The following is a 20458-nucleotide window of genomic DNA, read 5'->3' as shown; positions in this document are numbered from 1 at the left end:
CTTGTAGGCTAACAGATCTGACTGTTTGTAGCTGTAGACACCATATTTTTAGGAGTTACTTAAATCTTACAGAAGACAAAATAATAATAACAAAAATGAAAATGAAAATATAAAAAAAATGGAATGAAAAATGAAAAAAAATAACAAAAAAATGAAAAAAAAAAAATGTAAGACTGGCAGGGTGTGGATGCACCTTGCTAGGCACAACGCAGTGCCAGATGTGAAAAAATTGCATCTCGCAAGTTAGTGGAGATGGCACCCGGCTGAAAGAGGAGTATAAAAGAAGCATTACTGTAGCTACAAAGAACAGCAACCAAAAAACCCTAAAATCCCTAGTAGCATCAAAAATAAAAAATCCTAGTCTAGCGACTAGAAACAACCACAAATCCACAACCAAAAAAATACAAAAAAAAAAAAAAACACAATGAGAAAAGGAAAGCAGCTGGGTTTGGGGATTTTTAGGTTGTTTTTAGGAATAGATTTTTAGGGGGTTTGATGGTTGGATGATTGGTTAGAAAGGTGGATTTTTTTTAGTTCGGAAGCAGAGAGAGTGGGTTGTGGGTGCCGTCGGCTGTAAGGAGGAGATTTTGGGTGAGAGAAAAAAAGAGAGGAATCCGCTGGGTAGTGAGAGAGGGCCCAAGCGGCATTGAGTTAAGGGAAATGAGTTTCGAGTAACTGTCGTAACGTGTGGGTCCGAGAACCTGACCGCCAGACGTGAGTGAAAACTTAAAAAAAAAATTAAGAGTCGCCACCAATCTTTTTTACTAGGTGTGATTGACCACCTGTTGACTCGTTTCTATTCGATGAAGCCTTAAATTAATTTTAAGCCCACCGAAAAGAACCTTAAACTGGTCTGCATTTCTTAAAATCTAGGTTCGGGAGTACGGTTACGCTTGGGGAAGGATTAGCACCCCCGGAATGTCCGTTCCATGAACGGTATCATTTTTTAGATTATCCTATTAGGCTTTAATTTTTTAAAGTTCATTTTATTTCCTTAGTTATTGTTATCTTATTTTTCCTTATATTTAACCTAAAATGGAATGCAAATGTGAGAAAAGATGATATGCTTGGCGTGAGATAAAAATATCGAACGAATAACCTTTTATTGAGAACGTTCTCACGAACCCGCCCATCATACTGGTGAGGTTCGAAGTGTTCTCTCACCTAGGGAATTACCCGAGAAACTCGCATTCGTAAATTCAACGAATAATTCCCATAATTGGGGTTATCGTATGTTTTTATTTAAAAATAATGTTTTCGTGCATAATGAACCTAATACGAGTCAAAGCCTTTTATTAAAAATATTTCCCGAGCCCTCCCATCATACTGGTGGGACTCGAGGACACCTCTTCACCTAGGAAACTTTTCGAAGGATACTCGCCTTCGCAAGATCCTCGGAAGATCCCATCATCGGGGCTTAAACTCGAAAATAGAAATATTTATATGCAATGATATGCATGATGCAATATACATGCTATGCTAATACAATTATCTATTTTTTTGGTCATTTATTATTATCTAATTATTATTTTTATTTTATTATTTTTTGTAAGCAATCTTTTATTCAAACCTAATGCCTAAAATTTTATATCTACGTTTAATTCCATTTTTTACTTTCTATTTTTTTTCTTTTACATAACATTTTATTAATCTATAGTTTATACCACTAGATATTTAATGTTTAATTTTTAAATTATTTATTGTTTTGGAATTTCCTTGTTGATAGTTTATACTACTTGTTTATTTATTTAATGTCATGGGTTTTACCTTTTCATACATTTATTATATATATACATTTGAATTATTATTATCATTTTTATTATTTATTTATTATATATATTTTTTTACCTATTATTTGTTATTTATTATTTATTTTTTGAATGATTTTGTGTTTTAAAAAAATTATTTATAAAAAATTTCGGGATCTCGGAATTGAGGCCCTCCCATCATACTGGTGGAGCCTTAATTCGGATCCCGAACCTAGAGAAAATGAGCTCGAGATTATGACTTCTTGCGTCCCGACCAATAATCCCATCATTAGTATTGTTTACTTATCTTATTTAAATTGAATAACTCATCACTTTGCTCCGTTCTCATTTATGAAACTATCTTTTTGACAATTACATATTTTATTCTACTATATTTTCTATTTTTATTATTTTATTATTTTTTCAAATTCTTTTCCAGTCATGATTTCCCCATATAAACTCACCTAATTAAGTGTATTATTATTATGTCTCACGTTTCAACTCTTCCTACATTTTATATTTTCTCTTACCCATATTCTTAATCTAGTCATATATTTCCTTTTATGATACATATAATTTAATCTAAGTGAACCTATTCCCATTTACTAAATATTTAATGTTATTTTATGTTCAACATTCACTTAAACCTATTATTATTTTTAGTTAGATGTTCTTTTGTTTCTTTCTATATATTTTATTCTTGGATCTATTTTTATAACTAAATAACCTTTCTACCCAATTTTACAATTATTTATTACATAATCAAATATATATATATATATATATATATATATATATTCTTATATGTTTGTCTTATCCCACTTCTTATATATATAAAGTTGTAATTTTATTTCTCTAAAAATAACTAAAATAGATAAATAAATAAAATAAAATTAAAAACATTCAAAATAGGCATCAAAGATTCAAACCCAATAATTGTAGAGCCTAGAACATACCAAAGTCGGGCTTGGACTAGCCCGAAACTAAACCCGCGAATGTCCACAATAGCTCCAGAAGCCCACTCCTCAAAGTACAAAACTACACCGTTTTGATGTCTTACCCTAAGTATAAAATGGCTTTTTTTTTCATCTTTTTTCATTTTCTCCCTTTTGTCTCTCTCTCTAGATCCCAAACTTTCTCCCTTCTTTCTACCAAACCGCCGGCCAACCCCACGTCGAACCTCCCTTTGCCGCTCTCTTCCTACTGTTGGCCACTAGCCCACGCCGGACCTCCCTCTGCTGGCTGCCTAGATCTGCTCTCTCTTTGCCCAAATCGGACTCTCCCTTTCTCTACCAAACCGCCGACCAACCCCACGCCGGACCTCCCTCTATCGCTCTCTTCCTTTGCCCAAATCAAACTCTCCCTTCACCGGCGCCGCCTCACTTTGTCTCCCCAACCTCACCTACCGGCGGCTTGGGAGCTTCTCTTCTCCCTCTCCTTCCTTTCACCAGCAACCCGAAAACCCCAAATCTCTCCCCTAAAATCGACGGGACAAAAAAAAACCCCCAAGGCTCTCTACCCCTTTTTGTGCATATATTTGATGATTTTTTGGTCTCTCTTTTTTTTATTTATTTGTTGGATTGTGGATAGTTGTGGCTGCTAGAAAACTAGGAATTCCTTGATTTGCAGGTTTTTTTCTTTGATTTTTGGCTCATTTTTTGGTTCCCCCTCGGATGAGTGCTACAGTGCCCCCTTTATACTGGGTTGAAAGGGGCACGCTCCCACTACCCTGCCAGACGTGAATTTTTGGCGTCTGGCAGGGTGAGGGTGGTGGCTGGCAGGGTGCGTTCGCACCCTACCAATCGTACCTCTCTCTTCTTCTTTTTTTCTTTTTTCTTTATTTTTTATTTATTTTTAATTAATTATGATTTTTCTTTTTTACAGTGTCTACAGTAACGCAGGCGAGGGGAGCAAAGCTCAATTCGGGCAACGAGAGAGAAACCGGCTTGGAGAGTGGGAAGCTCGATTTGGGTGGTGAAGGGAGAGCAGATTTGGACAGTGAAGGGAAAGCCGATCGACAGTTTTTGGGAAAGATCTAGAGGTTTCATGGGGAGCCATTTGCAGATCGGTGACAGAGAGTGAAGCTCGATTTGGGCGGTGAAGGGAGAGCTGATCTATAGTGTTTGGGAAAGGTCTAGAGGTTTCACGGGGAGCCATTTGCAGATCAGCGACAGAGAGAGAAGCCCGGTTTGGGGGGTGAAGGGAGAGCTGGTTTGAGTGGTCGACGTCGTTGGTTTGGGAAGGAGAGAAGGTCTGGTTGGTGTCGCTAGTTTGGGAGTTTAGTTGCCATCGGTGAGGTGTGTAAGAAAGCTAGTAGAGGAGCAAAGATGAAGGAAAAAATGGGGGAGCCGGGGGAGATCTGTTTTAGAAGAAAAAGAGAGAAAAAGGAGAAAGAGTGACAGAAGTAAAAAAGTAAAGAAGTCGGCTTGTGTAGTTAGAGAGAATGCCTCTAAACAGTGTCGCACGATTGGAGAAGGAAAAACTTTTCCCTTTTCCCCAAGTGGTGTGGTTGGAGCGAATTGTTTGGACCTAGGCCGAATCGGAGGCAGCCTTAGCCCAACAAAGCTTAAATTCACTAAGAGCAGTGGGTCAGTTTCAACCCAGTAGGTAATGGATCTGCTCACTGACCAGTGATTTGGGTTTGGACTATTGATGTTGGGATATGTTAATTTCTTGTTTATTAGTCATAATAGTGCCATTATTTTCTGAACTATATACATAGGAAAAATGAAATATATGAAAGCAAAATGTGAAAATCTTTAACATAATAGATAATAGACTTTAGGGAACTAAAAAATATGTGTATATGAAATAAATAATAAATGTAACAAATGGTTAGGAAATGATGGTAATAAGTTTAAGTTATTCATATAAGTCTACTAATTGTTTTATAGTAAAATTAGATCCAGGTAAGAAAAAATATGTATGGATATATAAAATATATATAAGCTTAGGTGATTATTTATTTCGCAAAAAAAGAAAAAAGAAAAGAGTTTTTGCTAAATAGAGTATACACATAAATAAAAAGTGAATCTATAAACAAAATGTCATTATGAGGATATATTTAGTTAAGGTAAGAATGCAAAAATAAGTAAATAAATGTTCAGCGAAATAAAAAGTAATAACAAGGTATACTATAAGAGAAACGAATAAAAAGGTAAATATTTGTTATTAAGAATTAAAATAGTGTGATAGAGAAAACATTAATTACAATAATAAAATCTTTGTTTTGGGTCAATATTAATAGTTATGATAGTATATAAATTGAATTTCAAAGCACCATAATATTAATCATAGGAATATTAAGTAATCAATATCGATGATGGGATGATTGGCCGGGACGTAAGGAGTCACAATCTTGAGCTAATTTTCCTTAGGTTCGGAACCCAAATTAAGGCTCCACCAGTACGATGGGAGGGCCTCGATTTTGAGGTTTCGAGATTTTTTTAATTTTAAATAAATAAAAATTATTATACAATAAATTGGTTAAACAAAATATAAATACAAATATGGCATATATAAGAGAATATATGGCATATATTTAAGTCGTCCAAAGATAAAAAAAAATGAAAATTATGAAAATGGTAATATTCATGACAATAAATAAATAAATAAAATAGTCAATAATGGAAAATTCAAAACAATAAATGGGTGTAAGATATAAATTTAAATATCTAGTGGCATAAAATATATTTAAATAAATTAATAAGTGTTATGAAAAGGGAATAAGATAGATAATTAAAAAAGAAATAAATAGAATTAAAATATATATAATTATGAAATAAGATATCATGCTATAGATTTGGGAGTGAAAAGATCATTTAAATAGTAAAAAAAGGTTTACTTAAATAACATAGAAGCATAGATAATTTATAATATGTATAACTATAAAGGGAAATATAGAGAAAGAAAATCCATAAGAAATAGTAAGGAATACATAGGAGAACTTAAAATAAAAAAAAATAAAAAAATAATAAACTTCACAATGATGGGATTTTTCGAAGATTTTGTGAAAGTGAGTTTTTCTCGGAAAGCTCTCTAGGTGAAAGGATGTCCCCGGGTCCCACTAGTACGATGGGAGGGCTCGGGAAACACCTTTAATAAAAAGGTTTTTGCTCGTAATAGGTTTGCATTCATGAAAATATTTTTTTAAAAAACGTACGATAACCTCGATGATGAGATTTATTCGTCAAATTTGCCAAAGCGAATTTCTCGGATAATTCTCTAAGTGAGAGAACATCCTCAGATCTCACCAGTATGATGGGCGAATTTGGGAGAACGGCCTCGATTAGAATAATGAATAATAGCTAAGGAAACATAATAAATATAAAGATTAAGGCCCCAATAGGATCATCTCAAACCAAATGGTACCATTCATGAAACGGGTGTCACGGGGGTGTTAATCTTTCCCTGGGCATAATCGCACTCCCGAATCTAGTTCTAAGAAACGTAGATCAGTTTAAGATTCTCTCGACGGACTTAAAATTAATTTAAGATTTCGTCGATTAAAATCGAGTCAATAGATGATCAATCACACCTAAGGAAAAAAGATTGGTGACGACTCCTCGTGTTTTATCACGTCTGATGGTTCGATTCCCAGACCTGCACGTTACTACAGGAGCCACAGCAAGCTCGCTGCAACAAGATTAGGAGGCTAGTGGCAAAGCCAAATGGCTCGTCAGCGAGATGGTCTTCCCTTGCCACCAATTGCACGTGCCGGAGCACTTACAAGGGGCTAGTTAGGTCGCATGCAACACAGGATGAAGTGTTTGCGGCCTAACATGGTACGCCCAATTCCAACTTATTGGCCTGAAGTTTTATCCCCTTTTAAGGCATTATTACGCTGCTATTTCTTAACCAAACGCTGTTTATTTATTGATGACACTAAATGTTTGTATGGTTAGACTAATATTTAATTTAATTTAATTTAATTTTTTTGTACCTATTGTTTAATTGTGCCAAAGAAATTAACACCACACAATTTTTTAACTTGTGCAAAAAAGAAAAAAAAGTAAAAAACATTGTGCGTGAGAGACAACCAACATTATATTCTCTCTCTCTCTCTCTCTCTCTCTCTCTCTCTCTCTCGCTCTCTCTTTTATTCTTTGCTTGCGTAAAGTTTTCATAGTGGTGTTTTTTTTTTAGTAATGTATATGGTAAGCGAGGCTACCGCCGTTATATTAATAAAATAGTATTGTTTTTTTCTTTTTTCATGAAAAAGACATTTCCACAGCGATCGGATTTTGTAGCCGGTGAGGTGAGGTGGAATATGAGATAGACAAAAGGAAGAAAAAGAAAAATCGTAATTGGAGTGGAAATGAAAAAGATAATATTAAAACGAGGAGAATACAATTTTTTCACTTCTGTTATGGAGCTTTCCAATTTCCATAGAATTTGATTATTTGTTTTTTTTTTCCCCTAAACACAGATCCCACTTTATAACCTGGAAATTCATCCATTAAGAAAGACACTTAAAATGGGGAGTAAACTAGATCACGAAACAATTGAGTGTACAAAGTAGTGTTAGGAGGAAAAATCAAGATCGAAAAACATAGGAATCATTTAAGTCCTGTGATCTTGGAGAGCTACATCATATAAAAGTGAAATCCATGTGACCATTCAAGAAGAATTTTAATCACCTCCATTTAAGCAGTGCACCAGATCTGAAGCATTTTTATATCTAAAGATGCAGTAGCAAGGACATTATGTCATCCACACCGTAGTGGAAAGAGCATGAGACAAGCCTTAACATGGAATTCTCCCACAATAGAGAATTAAACTACAAACTCGGAATTCCAAGACATCCAAACTGTCTATGCCATGCGTAAACACTGATAAATATTTTTTTTCTTTTTCATCCATTTTCTAGATACTGATTAATGGACACTAATATTAATTACTTAGCAAGCATGGGTTGCTGGGCCTGATTCTCCTATTGCTGCTGATAGTTGATAGGTGTAAAGGTGGTTCTTGTGATAGGAAAAAGAAGTGTTACAAATAAGTAAAATGGATGCAATTGAAACGGCGAAGAAAAAGATTGAAGTAGTTCCTAAAATACTGAGTATTGTGACAGACGAAAGAGAACAAGAAAAGCATAGCTAGAGAACATAGAAGAGAATTAGAGAGAAGTTAAAGAGAAGTGAAGTTCCTTCAAATGAATTGTGGAGGTTCTATATAGTGCCAGAAGTGACTGTTATTCAAGAATAAGCTTTAATGTGTGTAATCAATGGTATTATTATGAAGAGTTTTAATGTGAGTAACCGTTACTATAACCCATTATATGGATATTAAAATAGTGATTTTATTGCATATAATGAGTAAAGGTTAAAAACTCATTATGTGGTCGTTGAAGTAATTCTCGAGCAAAAAGTACAAAATAGAGAAAAGATATACATAAAAAGCTATACAAGAAGGAGTTCAAAGAAAAAGGTGTACGTGAACAAGGATAATAGAACAAGGTAAAAGGAAAAAATACTTGTATTCCAGGAAAAGGTTAAGAGAAAGACCTCTTAACTACCTTCATATATCTAAGCCACCAAACCAAACTCTTCAAAACATTCCAAGATGAAAGTAATTCGTGAACCCTATCACTTATTTCGAGTTGCTTTCACCGCTATTAGTGTGAAGTGATTATTTTGTATGAAGTAGTTATTTAACTTGCATTGGTTATATCGTATGAAGTAGTGCTCTACTTGCTCTAGTTATTTGTAGTGAAGCAGTGCGTTACTTGTTCTAATTGTTTTACTTGAAGTAATACTTCACTTGCTCTAGTTATTTTGCGTGAATTAGTACTTTACTTGTTCTAATTGTTCTCATTGTTTTCTGTATAACCCTAAGTTGTCAAACAATTCTTAAAGAGAATAAGTTAATAGCTCAAATCAACTATCTATATTTTACCCCTTACATAAAAATTCTTATTTAAAAAATTATTATGCATTAATTTAGGAAAAAGTTATATTTTGCACTATAATGCATTGTATAGTAATGCTTTATACTGTAACACCATGTATTGTAACACTTTGCGCTTTAACGCTTGTAATGTATTAGGCAATACATTTTATGCCATAGCTCTTTAAGTAGTAACGCCTTACACAATAACACCTTATGCAATATTTAGAGTGAGGAAATGGCTTTCTGTTTTTTAGATGATCATAAGAAAAATTTTAAATTGTTTTCTTTTTATCAAAAATCATTAGTGTATTTTCTTGTTTGTTGTCCCCTACATGAAAATTTTCTTATTATAAGATTTAGAAATTTTTCATGTATAAAGTTAGGGCGATATAATACAACTTGTAAATAGAATAAAGATTTTAAAATTTTAAAAGAAAAGTAAATCAAATTTGAAAGGAAAAAAATATTAGGGCACAAAACAGATTTTTTATCTTTAAAAGAATGTACATTATTTTTTTCCGAAAAGATAATGAGAATATTTAAAAGTAAAGTACAAGTACTATCTTTATCCTTGCATGATTAAAAATTATTGCTAAATACAATGTTTCATGTTTTATCGAATATCATGATGGAATTGAAAAGCTCCAATAAAGTGGGTCTTTAACAAAAATTACTTTTGAGCCTAGTGTCATAATTTGCCAACTTGACAACTACTCATTTAAAATGTTTTTTTCTTTTTATTTTACGTGTGTATTTGAGAGTAATTAATTAAATATTTCTTATACTTATTCATCAGATATTGGGTGGGTTTTTCTATTTGTGCTCACCGAGAGCAAGTTGTTCTCTTGCGTGCGGTACTTGCAGGGTGCAAGTTGCTTATTTATGCACGCGGCACTATTTTTCATTTTTACCAAGCGCCATTTAGCTTGTAACTCGCGGCTTGTGCCGTCAGCAGGTTGTAGTGTACTTACCGCGAGCAAATTATGTTATTGCTGACGGCCTTGATTGTGATGTAGCTCGTGGCTTGAATTATGTTGCACCTTGCGGCACTTGAGCCACGAGCTAGTATGTCCATATCATTTTTTTAATATTTATTGTTATATTCTTTTTTTATAATTTTTTATTTTTTAGTACTTTATTTTTTAATAAGTGATATAAAATGTTAAAAATATGATAAAAATTATAATTTACACCGCTATAATAAACTTTGTTATTCTTTATGTAGTAAAAATATAAAATATTATAAATGCAACAATTTAAACTTAAGATGTTTTGTATGAAATTGTATTCTATATACTCTAATTGTTTTACGTGAAATAATACATTACTTGTTTTAATTATTTTGTATGCAATAATACTTCACTTGCTATAATTGTTCTATTCTGCATAAAATAATATTTCATTTGTTTCAATTGTTCTTATTACTTTCTATGTAGCATTAAGTTGTAAAATAATTCTTAAAGAGAATAAATTAGTAATCAAAATCAACTAACTACTAGAAATCTCCTGAAGAGCATTATGTGTGGTTCAGGGCAATGAATCGCATAAAGGACATAACATCATCAATATGCCTAGCCAAAAAGAATATACATCATGTATTGTTAGTCCCATCACAAAAGATACAAAGGGAAAAAACAAGAACCATAATATATATATAAATAGAAAACATTTTTGCAAAATAAAACAGAAGATATGACATTGAAAACCATAGCTCCTTCACACAATTCATAATTCAGAATTAAGTGAAGTGATGCAAATGTACCATGTCTTATACCATAAGAATCATAGAGCCAAGCCTGAAATTATTGTAGCTTAATGTTCTCATATGACCAAAGCATATACGTATATCAGACAAAAACCCACTTCAAGAATCAATAAAATGAACGTAAAACAAGGAAAACATATTGCTTTTTAAGTATAAAGATAAATAAAAAATTAGAAAGAAGAAAAGTTAAACAAGATTTAAAAGAAACCCATTTGGAAAGTTAAACAAGATTTAAAAGAAACCCATTTGGAAAGGGGGTTTCTTAAATCTGAAATTAATTACCTGGAAATGAATTGGAAATTTAAGCCACTCTCAATTGGACTAAAGAGGACAAGAAAAAAAAAAAAGAGTAATTAAGGTTTGAAGGCCCTTGATGACTGAACCGAGTCAGGTGTAGAATTGGGGTACTGGAGATGACAGACAGCCGTAAGACATTGGGCTCGAATGGGTGTCAAAGAGCCATATTAAATGAGCTGGATCATGTTGAAATGATCTCATTCATAATGGGTTATCCTTAGCTTCATCTTAGCCCAAAATTCTGAACTTCAGAGTTCTTCAAATCGATGTGATTTTTAATTTTAAATCCGTGGCTTCATATTAAATGGGCAGTACTAATTGGCATAATTTATTTTCAACAGTTCAATTCACAGTAGGTCGTTAATTTATGATTGTTATCTTCAATTTGTTTGGAGTTTTTTTCTTAATTGGAGGAGGGAGGTTTGAACCCTCTTTTTTAGATAAAGAGATCATGCATCAATCAATAAATCAAATACTCAAATATAGTTTACAATTTAAATAATAATAAATTGATGAAATAACTTAATGAATCTTACCATCTCACAATATCTTGTCAATAAAATCTATTCATGATGCTTGTTAACAAGATTACAATCAATAATTCAAATAACAAAAACTTGGCTATTTTACATGATGTGCTTTCAAAATGACGCACGAGTATAATAATTCATCAAGCACAAACAACAAAAGCAAAATTCAATGGTACAAATCCATTCTTTTTGTGAGGAAATGTGGTATTTATAAATCATACAACGATTGGTGTAGGTACCAGAGAATGGCATCCCTTTTAACTCTAACCTCTGCAGAAGTAGCATTCGGATAGAAAGTTAGTAAATATAAGGTAGCGCCTGCTACGACAGAAGTGAGAGCACATTCTCTGCAATGTACCCAATTAAATTACATTGCAGTGTGTGTTTTGTAATAAATCACTGCAATGTAAGATCGCAATGCAATCACATTACAACCAAGGCATGTAATGTAATTGTAATCCAAAACTAATGCAATCACATTACATTACACTCTCCAATATTCTTAAAGACACTTTTACTCTTCAACTTTATTACCTTGTTAAAAATATTTTGTAACATTATAATTAAAATAAAAAATATTAAAATAAAATATAAAATATAAAAATCAAAAATTAAAATAAAATAAAATATAAGAAATTAAAATTTATATAATATAGGTAAAAGAAATTAAAATAAAATATATAATATAAAAATTATATTAAAAATAAAAATAAAATATATGACATTAAAAATATATTTAAGATATGATATTATATAAAAATTAACAATAAAAAATACAAGTATATTAAACTTGCATTTTAATAAATAAGGATAATTTTGAAAATTAACATTACATTACCAGTAAAGTACTTGTAAACCAAATATTGCGGTGTTATCTTTCCTGCATTTTAATCATTATTTTGCTTGCATACCAAATATTGTAATGTTATTTTCTCTACAATTATATTGTTTGTAATCACATTACCTGTAATCACATTGCATTGTAAAGTACCAAACACAACCTATTTTCTAGTCTCTACCGCTAATTGGTATCAACTTCTCTGCTTTGTACCTGATGTATGGCCTACCATCACTCAAAAGAAAAAAAAAACATAGAACCAATTAATCAAAAAGTCTAATAGTTTTTGTTAAAATTTGATTCTTGAATTCCAGACAATCCTTGCATTGCTCAGATGTTAAGTCTTCTTGTTTGGATTTCAGGAACTTCATCTCACTTGTCTTCTTTTGAAGCTCCTGTTTCAAGACTTCTTCTTCGGTCTTTAGAATTGTCATCCTCCGTTCCAAGTTTTTCCGGTCATTGTTTGCTTTGAGACCAAAGTAACCTTGAGCAAATTTTCTCAAATATTTCATAGCAAATTCCGTATCACATCTAAGACCTTTAGCATCGTTGATTGCATCTCTCCACTTTAACATAATCTCTTCCGTAACTTGTTCAGGCGGCAAATTTCTCATCTCTTTGGTTGTAGCACAAAGCAAAATATAAGCAGGCTCAATAACACAATGACCAAATCTACTCTGTTTCGTGATATCATCTTTGGCCTTGATGATATCCCTTGCAGTCGAGACCAGAGACAGTGGGATATTATACTTGCCAACTTTTTCGCACTCTCCATCTAAATCTTTAAAGCTGGAGTGATCCACGTTGCTCACAGCGTTGTCATCATCAAGCTTCGCCATAAATTTAGTGACAAGAGCATCAGAATACTGCATGTCATGTATTGTCTTTGAACACCCCACAGCGGCCGGGGGCTTTAGATTAATTCCATCATCTGAGGCCTAAACAATCAACACAAGTCGGAGAAAAGATCAATACAATAAACAAACTAGTGTAAAGCAGAAATAAATTAAAAAATGAACATACGGAACCTCACTCAACAAACGAAAGTGTGTGCAATTAACGCAATAACCATACCACATCAGAGTCGCTATTCAAGTCTAATGAATGCATCCCACGCTGCTCCTGGAAAGCAAATTATAGAATAGAGTTAATTATTTCCATGATCCTTAAAATTTGGGGAACATACCATTTTGGTCTCACACTTTAGAATGTAACTTACTGATCTTTACTTTCAATATAATAATAATAATAATAGTAAAAGAGCACTCTATTAATGTTTCTTATTAATTTTGAGCTTCTGTATATTAATTATTTATTTGAAAACTTTTATATAATTTTAATTTAAAAAATATAGACATTATTTATTTTGAATTAGAATATTTTTATAAAATATGTTTGAAAATTTTAAAAAATATCTAATATATTCCTTTCTTTTATTGTTTATTCATTAATTTCACTTTTAAAAAGATTAGATATAAAAACGTTAAAAAAGTGTCCATTCGTTTTATTTTCTTCCCACTAAAGGGGAGGAAAGAAGAAATAAAACATTATTCTCCTTTGGCTTTTTTTTACTTCCTTTCTCTAACCCTTTTACAAAATATAGCGAAAAATTTATATTATTGTCACACATTTTTGATCTAGCCTCCTACCCATTGTTGTTCATCTATAAAATGATAGACAGACCTGGAGACTACCAGGAGATTTTGTAAAGAATTGCGGTTCCTTTTGTTTGTCGCGTTGCGATTCAGTTTTCTTAAGCTCATATATTCCGGCCTTGATTTTATAAATTCCTCCGAAGTCAGACTTTATTTGCTCGAATTCTTGTAACGCGGCCTCCATCTTAGGGAATTTATCCAACATAAACTCCATTTTCTTAATTCCATTATTCATAGTCTTCATTTGCTCGAATCGATCAAGATCAGCCACCTTTTGCTGTCTGCATGTGTTGAGTTTTAGGTTGACTAGAATTTTAGTTCTTATTTGATTAAGATTCTTGTTTGTGTACAACATTGAATAGTTATATAGTTTTAAATTTCTTATTCTACGTCGAGTCTTAATCACATTCTACTTTGGACTTTTTTACTATAAAAATAGATCTCCAGGCTTTAAGAATTGCAAGTAGCTTTGAGAGCTCTAGAGAGGGAACATCTTGTAACTCTGTCTTTTGCTCTATGTGGAACTAGAGTGCTTTGGGTGAGTGTTCTTGCAAGGTTATTAAGAAAAAATGTGCAAGGGATCTTAGGCTGGTTTTAAGAATCATAGAGGTCAATTTATTGTACTTTAATTTTTCAATAATAATAGAACAATTTCACTTTGTGAAAGTGGGCAAGATGCCGAACCACATAAATTTTTGTGTTTTTCTGTTTGCTTGATTTCTTTAGGTTTTATCATTGTTGTTTCTTAAGTAATTTTCATAACAAACTGGTATCAGAGCTTCGGGTTCGGTAAATTCAAGATTCAACAAGGATGTCAAAAGTTACTAATTCTATAAATTTTTCAATTGAGAAGTTTGATGGGAAGACTAGTTTCACGCAGTGGTAGAGAAGGATGAAAGATCTTCTTGTGTAGCAAGATTTAATGCGCCTCTTACTAAGAAAAAAAGAAGGGCAACCAAATGACATGCCTGATGTTGAATGGGCAGAGTTAGAGCAAAGGTGTGTGAGCACTATTTGGCTTTGCATTGGAGATAATGTGTTTAACCATGTTATTGATGAGGATTTTGCTCCAAGGTTGTGAGCAAAGTTAGAGAAGATTTACTTGGCAAAAAGCCTTTCCAACAAGTTGCAGCTTAGGCAAAAGTTATATCGCTTAAAGATAGAGGAAAATGGAGACCTTATGAAGCATATGAATGAATTCGATGATATCATTGATCAGTTGAAAAAGGTTGATGTAAAAGTGGAGGAAGAAGCAAAGGCACTGTTGTTCATGACTTTGCTTCAAGACTCCTATGAGGTATTTGTGGAATTTCTGATATGTGGGATGGATACAATAATGTTAGAACAAGCACAAGCAACGTTAATGTCTCGTGAAGCTTGAAAGAAAAGTAAAGAAGGGGATAGATATCCAAGTGGCTTGGTATTGGTAACTGAGGTTCGTAGGAAGAAGTCAACCGGTATGGAATCTAAGGGTGGTAAGTCTAGATCCAACAATCTCCCATGCTTTCAATGTAAAAGGTATGGACATATTAAAAGGGATTGTCGTACAAAAAGGGATTGTCGTACAAAAAGGGATGAAAGTATGATTGTGATGATTGTGATGTCCTTGCAATATCAGAAAATATGGATGCAAATTTTGATTGATATTTAGATTCTGCTTCTGCAACTCACATATGTTATCAAAAAGATTGTTTTGATTTACTTCAAGAAGGGGTGGCTTGGAATTTTACTTTGGGTAATAAGTCAATAGTGAAGGTCATGGGTCTTGGAGTGGTGAAAATCAAAAGTTTTAATGAAGTTGTGCATTCTTTGGGTGGTGTGGTCTATGACTCATAGATGTGTTAGAATCTAATATCATTGAGCCTGTTAGACTCCAAAAGGTATGGATATTCTGTTTGTGATGGAGTGGTAAAAGTCACACAAGACGACATGGTCCTGATGAGGGGGAATTTGTATAATGACTTATATCGTCTAGAATGTGAGGTTTTGAAAAGATGGGAACAGTGCACAGGAGATGGTAGCTATCAAAGTAAGATTTCATTTACCGATGAGGTGATGAAAGGTTCCCATGGTGTAGACGATGGTGAAAAGATGAAAAATCTTGTGAGTAGTGAATTGAAAGGGTCATAAAGGTCCTTTCCGAAGTCAATTAGTGCCATTGACTTGATAGTTACACAAGTGCACTGGCCGTTTTATGGAATCGAGTGTTGGACTATATTTGATTCGGTATGTGTAGTTGTAGTAATTATAAAGGCTAATGATTGGGAAAGTCTTATACTTGGAGAATTGTTCAGGGTGTTGAAAAATAGATGAAATTAGGAAATTGTAATTAAGTACGATTGGTGGAAGAGGTTTAAGGAGTTTGAATTCAAGTCAAAAGTGGAGATTTGTTGAGTTTTAGGTTGACTAGAATTCTAGATCTTATTTGATTAGGATTCTTATTTATGTACAACATTGAGTAATTGTATAGTTTTAAATTTCTTATTCCACATCGAGTCATAATCACATTACACTTTGGACTTTTATACTATAAAAGTGGATCTTTAGACTTTAAGAATTGCAAGTAGTGCTTTGAGAGCTTTAGAGAGAGATACCTTGTAACTCTATCTTTTGCTCTAGGTGAAGTTAAAGTAGTTTGGGTGAGTGTTCTTGCAAGGTTATTGAGAAAGAGTGTGTAAGAGATTTTGGGTTGGTTTGGGAAACTATAGAGGTTAATTTATTGTACTTTAATTTCTCAATAATAAAAGAATAATTGCATTCCGTAGATAAGAGGCCGAACCATATAAATTATTATATTTTTTTACTTGCTTGATTTCTCTTAGTTTTATCTTTATTGTTTCTTAGACAATTTTCATAACAGCATGATTGATCAATCTCCAGTTGCTGGCACATTCCAGTGCAGCAAATAATTAACTCACAGCATTAATTCGTGTCCAAAAAAGTAATGTTAGTGATATGAGTGTAAGTTCAATGAAGAGGCCATCCGAAGACAGATCTGGGGGATGGAAAAACAGGAAATATATAAGCAGATCATAAAAAGGGTGGAAGAATGAGACTATGAGAGTGTTGAATTTTAACCTTTCACCAGATCAAAACGAAAGATAGCGAGCAAGACAATATACCTGAAGCCTACCAGGAGATGCCTGAAAGGAGTCCATTTCCCTTGTGGTCTCCATTTGCTTATATTTGTCGAGCTGCAGCTCTATTTTCTTAAGCCTATTTATTTCGCGCTCAATTTCATCAACTCCACCAAACAAGAGCTTTATTTGCTTGAACCTACGTGACTCGGCTTCCAAATTCTTGAATTTATCCAACATGGATTCAATTTTCTCAATTTCTCCATACTTGGATTTCATTCGTTGTAGTCTACGACAGTCGGCCTCCATTTCCTTGTCAGAAAAATCGTACATCTTGACATCAGTTCAACTAACATGACCATGCAAGTCAAAGTTCAAGTTAAAAGCAACTGATTAAACTGCTGTGATAGTAACTAGGGAAAATTACAGCACATTAATTACCTCGTATTTATCCGACGAGATGGATACTGGGACTTCATTTGCCCAAATCGGTGGAACTCGATCGGCAGAATCAATTATTACTTGCTGGGACATATCGTTTCCTACCACTTCCTGTTGGCCTTTTTGTAAATCAGGGCTCACGCGGTCAATCTGTGAACCCTTTTGATCAATCCCCTCTAACTCGGACACTATTGTCACAATTTTCTCCTTGAGTCCCCTCAGCTCCGTTAACTCATTCTCCATTTGCAACACAGAAAGCAAAGAAAATTTAGTGAAATCCTTTAACTCAAACGGGACATGAATAGAGGGATTTCTTTTACCTTAATGTCTGCCCGGTAGTGTCTATCATATTCATTTTTTTTCCTTTTTCTTTCATGTTCTTGCTCTTCTGTGCGAATTATTGGTTGACGAGACTTTCGTTTCTGTCCATTGCGAGCTTTAGCTGATGTTCCTGCTTGATCAAGTTGGTTCTTTGCTTTTTCCACTGGTGTTACCCTTGGTTTACGACCCCTTTGTTTTTGTCCATTTGAAGCTTGATCAGATGCTCTTTCTTCATGATCCAGGTGGCTTTGGTTTGGTTCAGAACACCGTACCCCCGTTTCAACGTCTCCGTGAGAGTTCACCAGCTGATCAGCAGTTAAATTCCCAGCAAGTGAATTCAATGGCTGGTCAGAGGAATTGAACTGCTGGGGTAACTCATTAGCATTGCCTCCTCCTGGCCCCGGCATGTCTGTTTTAGATGTCGACATCGGACTCAAATCTTCAGTCTGTGCCACAGAACTGAGGTCTACATCAAGGTCTTTCCAATATGAATCCAACGGCATGTCTGAGAAAGGTAATCCCCAACTACTACTCCCATCTCCATTCTGTGCCACAGAACCAGTCTCCACTTCAACGTGAGGTTGAAACTGAGAGTTCAAGGACCTCTGGGTCAAGTCGTCCGGAGAAATGGCTAAAGGAGTCTGATCTACATTATGAACCATAGCGGTTAAATCTGGGCAGTGGTTGATCTCGCTCTGACTTTCTTGACTTGGAAACGACATGGCAGTCCGAACATCAAAGTGATTTCCTGCTTGATCAAGTTGGTTCTTTGCTTTTTCCACTGGTGTTACCCTTGGTTTACGACCCCTTTGTTTTTGTCCATTTGAAGCTTGATCAGATGGTCTTTCTTCATGATCCAGGTGGCTTTGGTTTGGTTCAGAACACCGTACCTCCGTTTCAACGTCTCCGTGAGAGTTCACCAGCTGATCAGCAGTTAAATTCCCAGCAAGTGAATTCAATGGCTGGTCAGAGGAATTGAACTGCTGGGGTAACTCATTAGCATTGCCTCCTCCTGGCCGCGGCGTGTCTGTTTTAGATGTCGATATCGGACTCAAATCTTCAGTCTGTGCCACAGAACTGAGGTCTACATCAAGGTCTTTCCAATATGAATCCAACGGCATGTCTGAGAAAGATAATCCCCAACTACTACTCCCATCTCCATTCTGTGCCACAGAACCGGTCTCCACTTCAACGTCAGGATGAAACTGAGAGTTCATGGACCTCTGGGTCAAGTCGTCCGGAGAAATGGCTAAAGGAGTCTGATCTACATTATGAACCATAGCGGTTAAATCTGGGCAGTGGTTGAACTCGCTCTGACTTTCTTGACTTGGAAACGACATGGCAGTCCGAATATCAAAGTGATTTCCCACAACAAAATTTAGTCTGTTGCAATCAAATCGGCCTCTGTTTCGTTTGAAAGGTTTAGTTAGTAAACCGCGTTAGGAGCAACCCGAGAAGCGTGGAGGTATTGGAAACTCAGCCATCGTCAGTGACATAAAGCTGTTATTCAGAAGCCGCAGCTCAGGGAGGGAGGCCCGGTTTGGTTTCTGGGATTCTCCGGACGACTTTCACTAAACTAAATTAAATTAAAAATGGAAGAAGACCACGTGAGTTTTCACGCGCACGCGGTTTTGTTCAGCGTTGGAAAGGGCTGTCTGAGTTTTGCTCCCACCATATTCAACTTAGGCCAGGAGCTTTTTCAGTTGACCGACACCTCACGCGGCAATAGGGATTGTACATAGATCAGTATTCCGAGTTTATGTAAAATTAAGTTATTTTATAATTGGGATGAGATACGAGAAATAGTCTTAAGAAATTTTTACTCAAATTTGATCTTACATAATAAAATTTTTAATATTGATTTTATTTTTTAATGTTATGATTAATAAATTATTTATTACAATTTATATATTTTCTATACACAAAATTTATTGACTTAATTCTCATTAATTACATACATAAAAATAATTATTTTTTATTTTTATTATTAAATTTGTGTCACATTGATTTTTTATCCATATCACTTTTAATTAAATAAATGTTTTTATCAAGTTTTATAATGGAATCAATTCTTTCGCACACGAAGTATCGATACATAATTTAATAAATTAAATATATATATATTGTTTATTGGTTGTGTTAGTATATATTGTTTCATTATTATCATAATTAGATTAAAAATAATTACAGTAAAAAAGGGTTTATATCCTAATCAGTTATATCATGTAATGATATGTACCAAAAAGCTATTAGATTACAAAAATAGTTACAGCAAAAAAGGGTGTACAAATCCTAATCAATTACATCATATAATAATTTGTAACAAAGAACTATCTCATTATAGCTTGATTGCAAAGATAATTTCAGCATAAATGGATATATATCCTAAGCTATTGCATCATATATGTATGTATGTATATGTATATAAATATATAAACTAAATATGACGATATTTCAAATTAAAATTAAGGATAAATAAGTTTGATGTTCACTACTACTTTGCCATAAAAGGGATGAATTGTTTCGCGTTGTGTATAGTTATATAGACAAAACGCAATTATCTTGTTGAGTTTCGACAGCAATGATACTCAATCTCTTAATTTTTCTTTTAAGAAGCAAAATTTACAAGTGTTAAAAGAAAAAGATAAAAAAAGAAGAAGAAAGGAACTTAATTATATATGCAAAAGTCTTTATATAATTTCTAATTTTTTACTCCAAAAAGCATCCTCAGTAGATTTTATAAATCTTATATTTAGTTGTACGTAAGAAGTTGTTGAGTCATAACCGGTTCCATTTTCAAAGCGGGAAACGTGGTTATTTTGATTCCATTTACACGGCATAAAAACGTGAGTTGAGGAACTGATAAAAGATGAGATAAGCTGGGTAGAAATGGAG

The 20458-nt window shown here is 33.7% G+C and overlaps 1 protein-coding gene across 1 annotated transcript; it reads right to left on the bottom strand.

The window, feature by feature from the left end:
* Positions 1–12093: 12093 nt before the first annotated feature.
* On the bottom strand, positions 12094–19128 carry LOC18590457 (uncharacterized). Its single transcript, XM_018126564.2, has 5 exons — positions 17563–19128; positions 17243–17479; positions 16847–17113; positions 13144–13191; positions 12094–13007 (listed from the first exon to the last, which is right to left on the bottom strand). The coding sequence occupies exons 1-5, from the start codon at positions 18901–18903 to the stop codon at positions 12333–12335; spliced, it is 2568 nt and encodes an 855-aa protein (XP_017982053.2). The 5' UTR covers positions 18904–19128; the 3' UTR covers positions 12094–12332.
* Between the last annotated feature and the right edge of the window lie 1330 nt (positions 19129–20458).

Source organism: Theobroma cacao, chromosome 9, assembly GCF_053813885.1.
Source record: "Theobroma cacao isolate CCN51 chromosome 9, ASM5381388v1, whole genome shotgun sequence".
Classification (NCBI taxonomy): Eukaryota; Viridiplantae; Streptophyta; class Magnoliopsida; order Malvales; family Malvaceae; genus Theobroma; species Theobroma cacao.
This window is presented reverse-complemented; position numbering and strand designations above follow the sequence as displayed.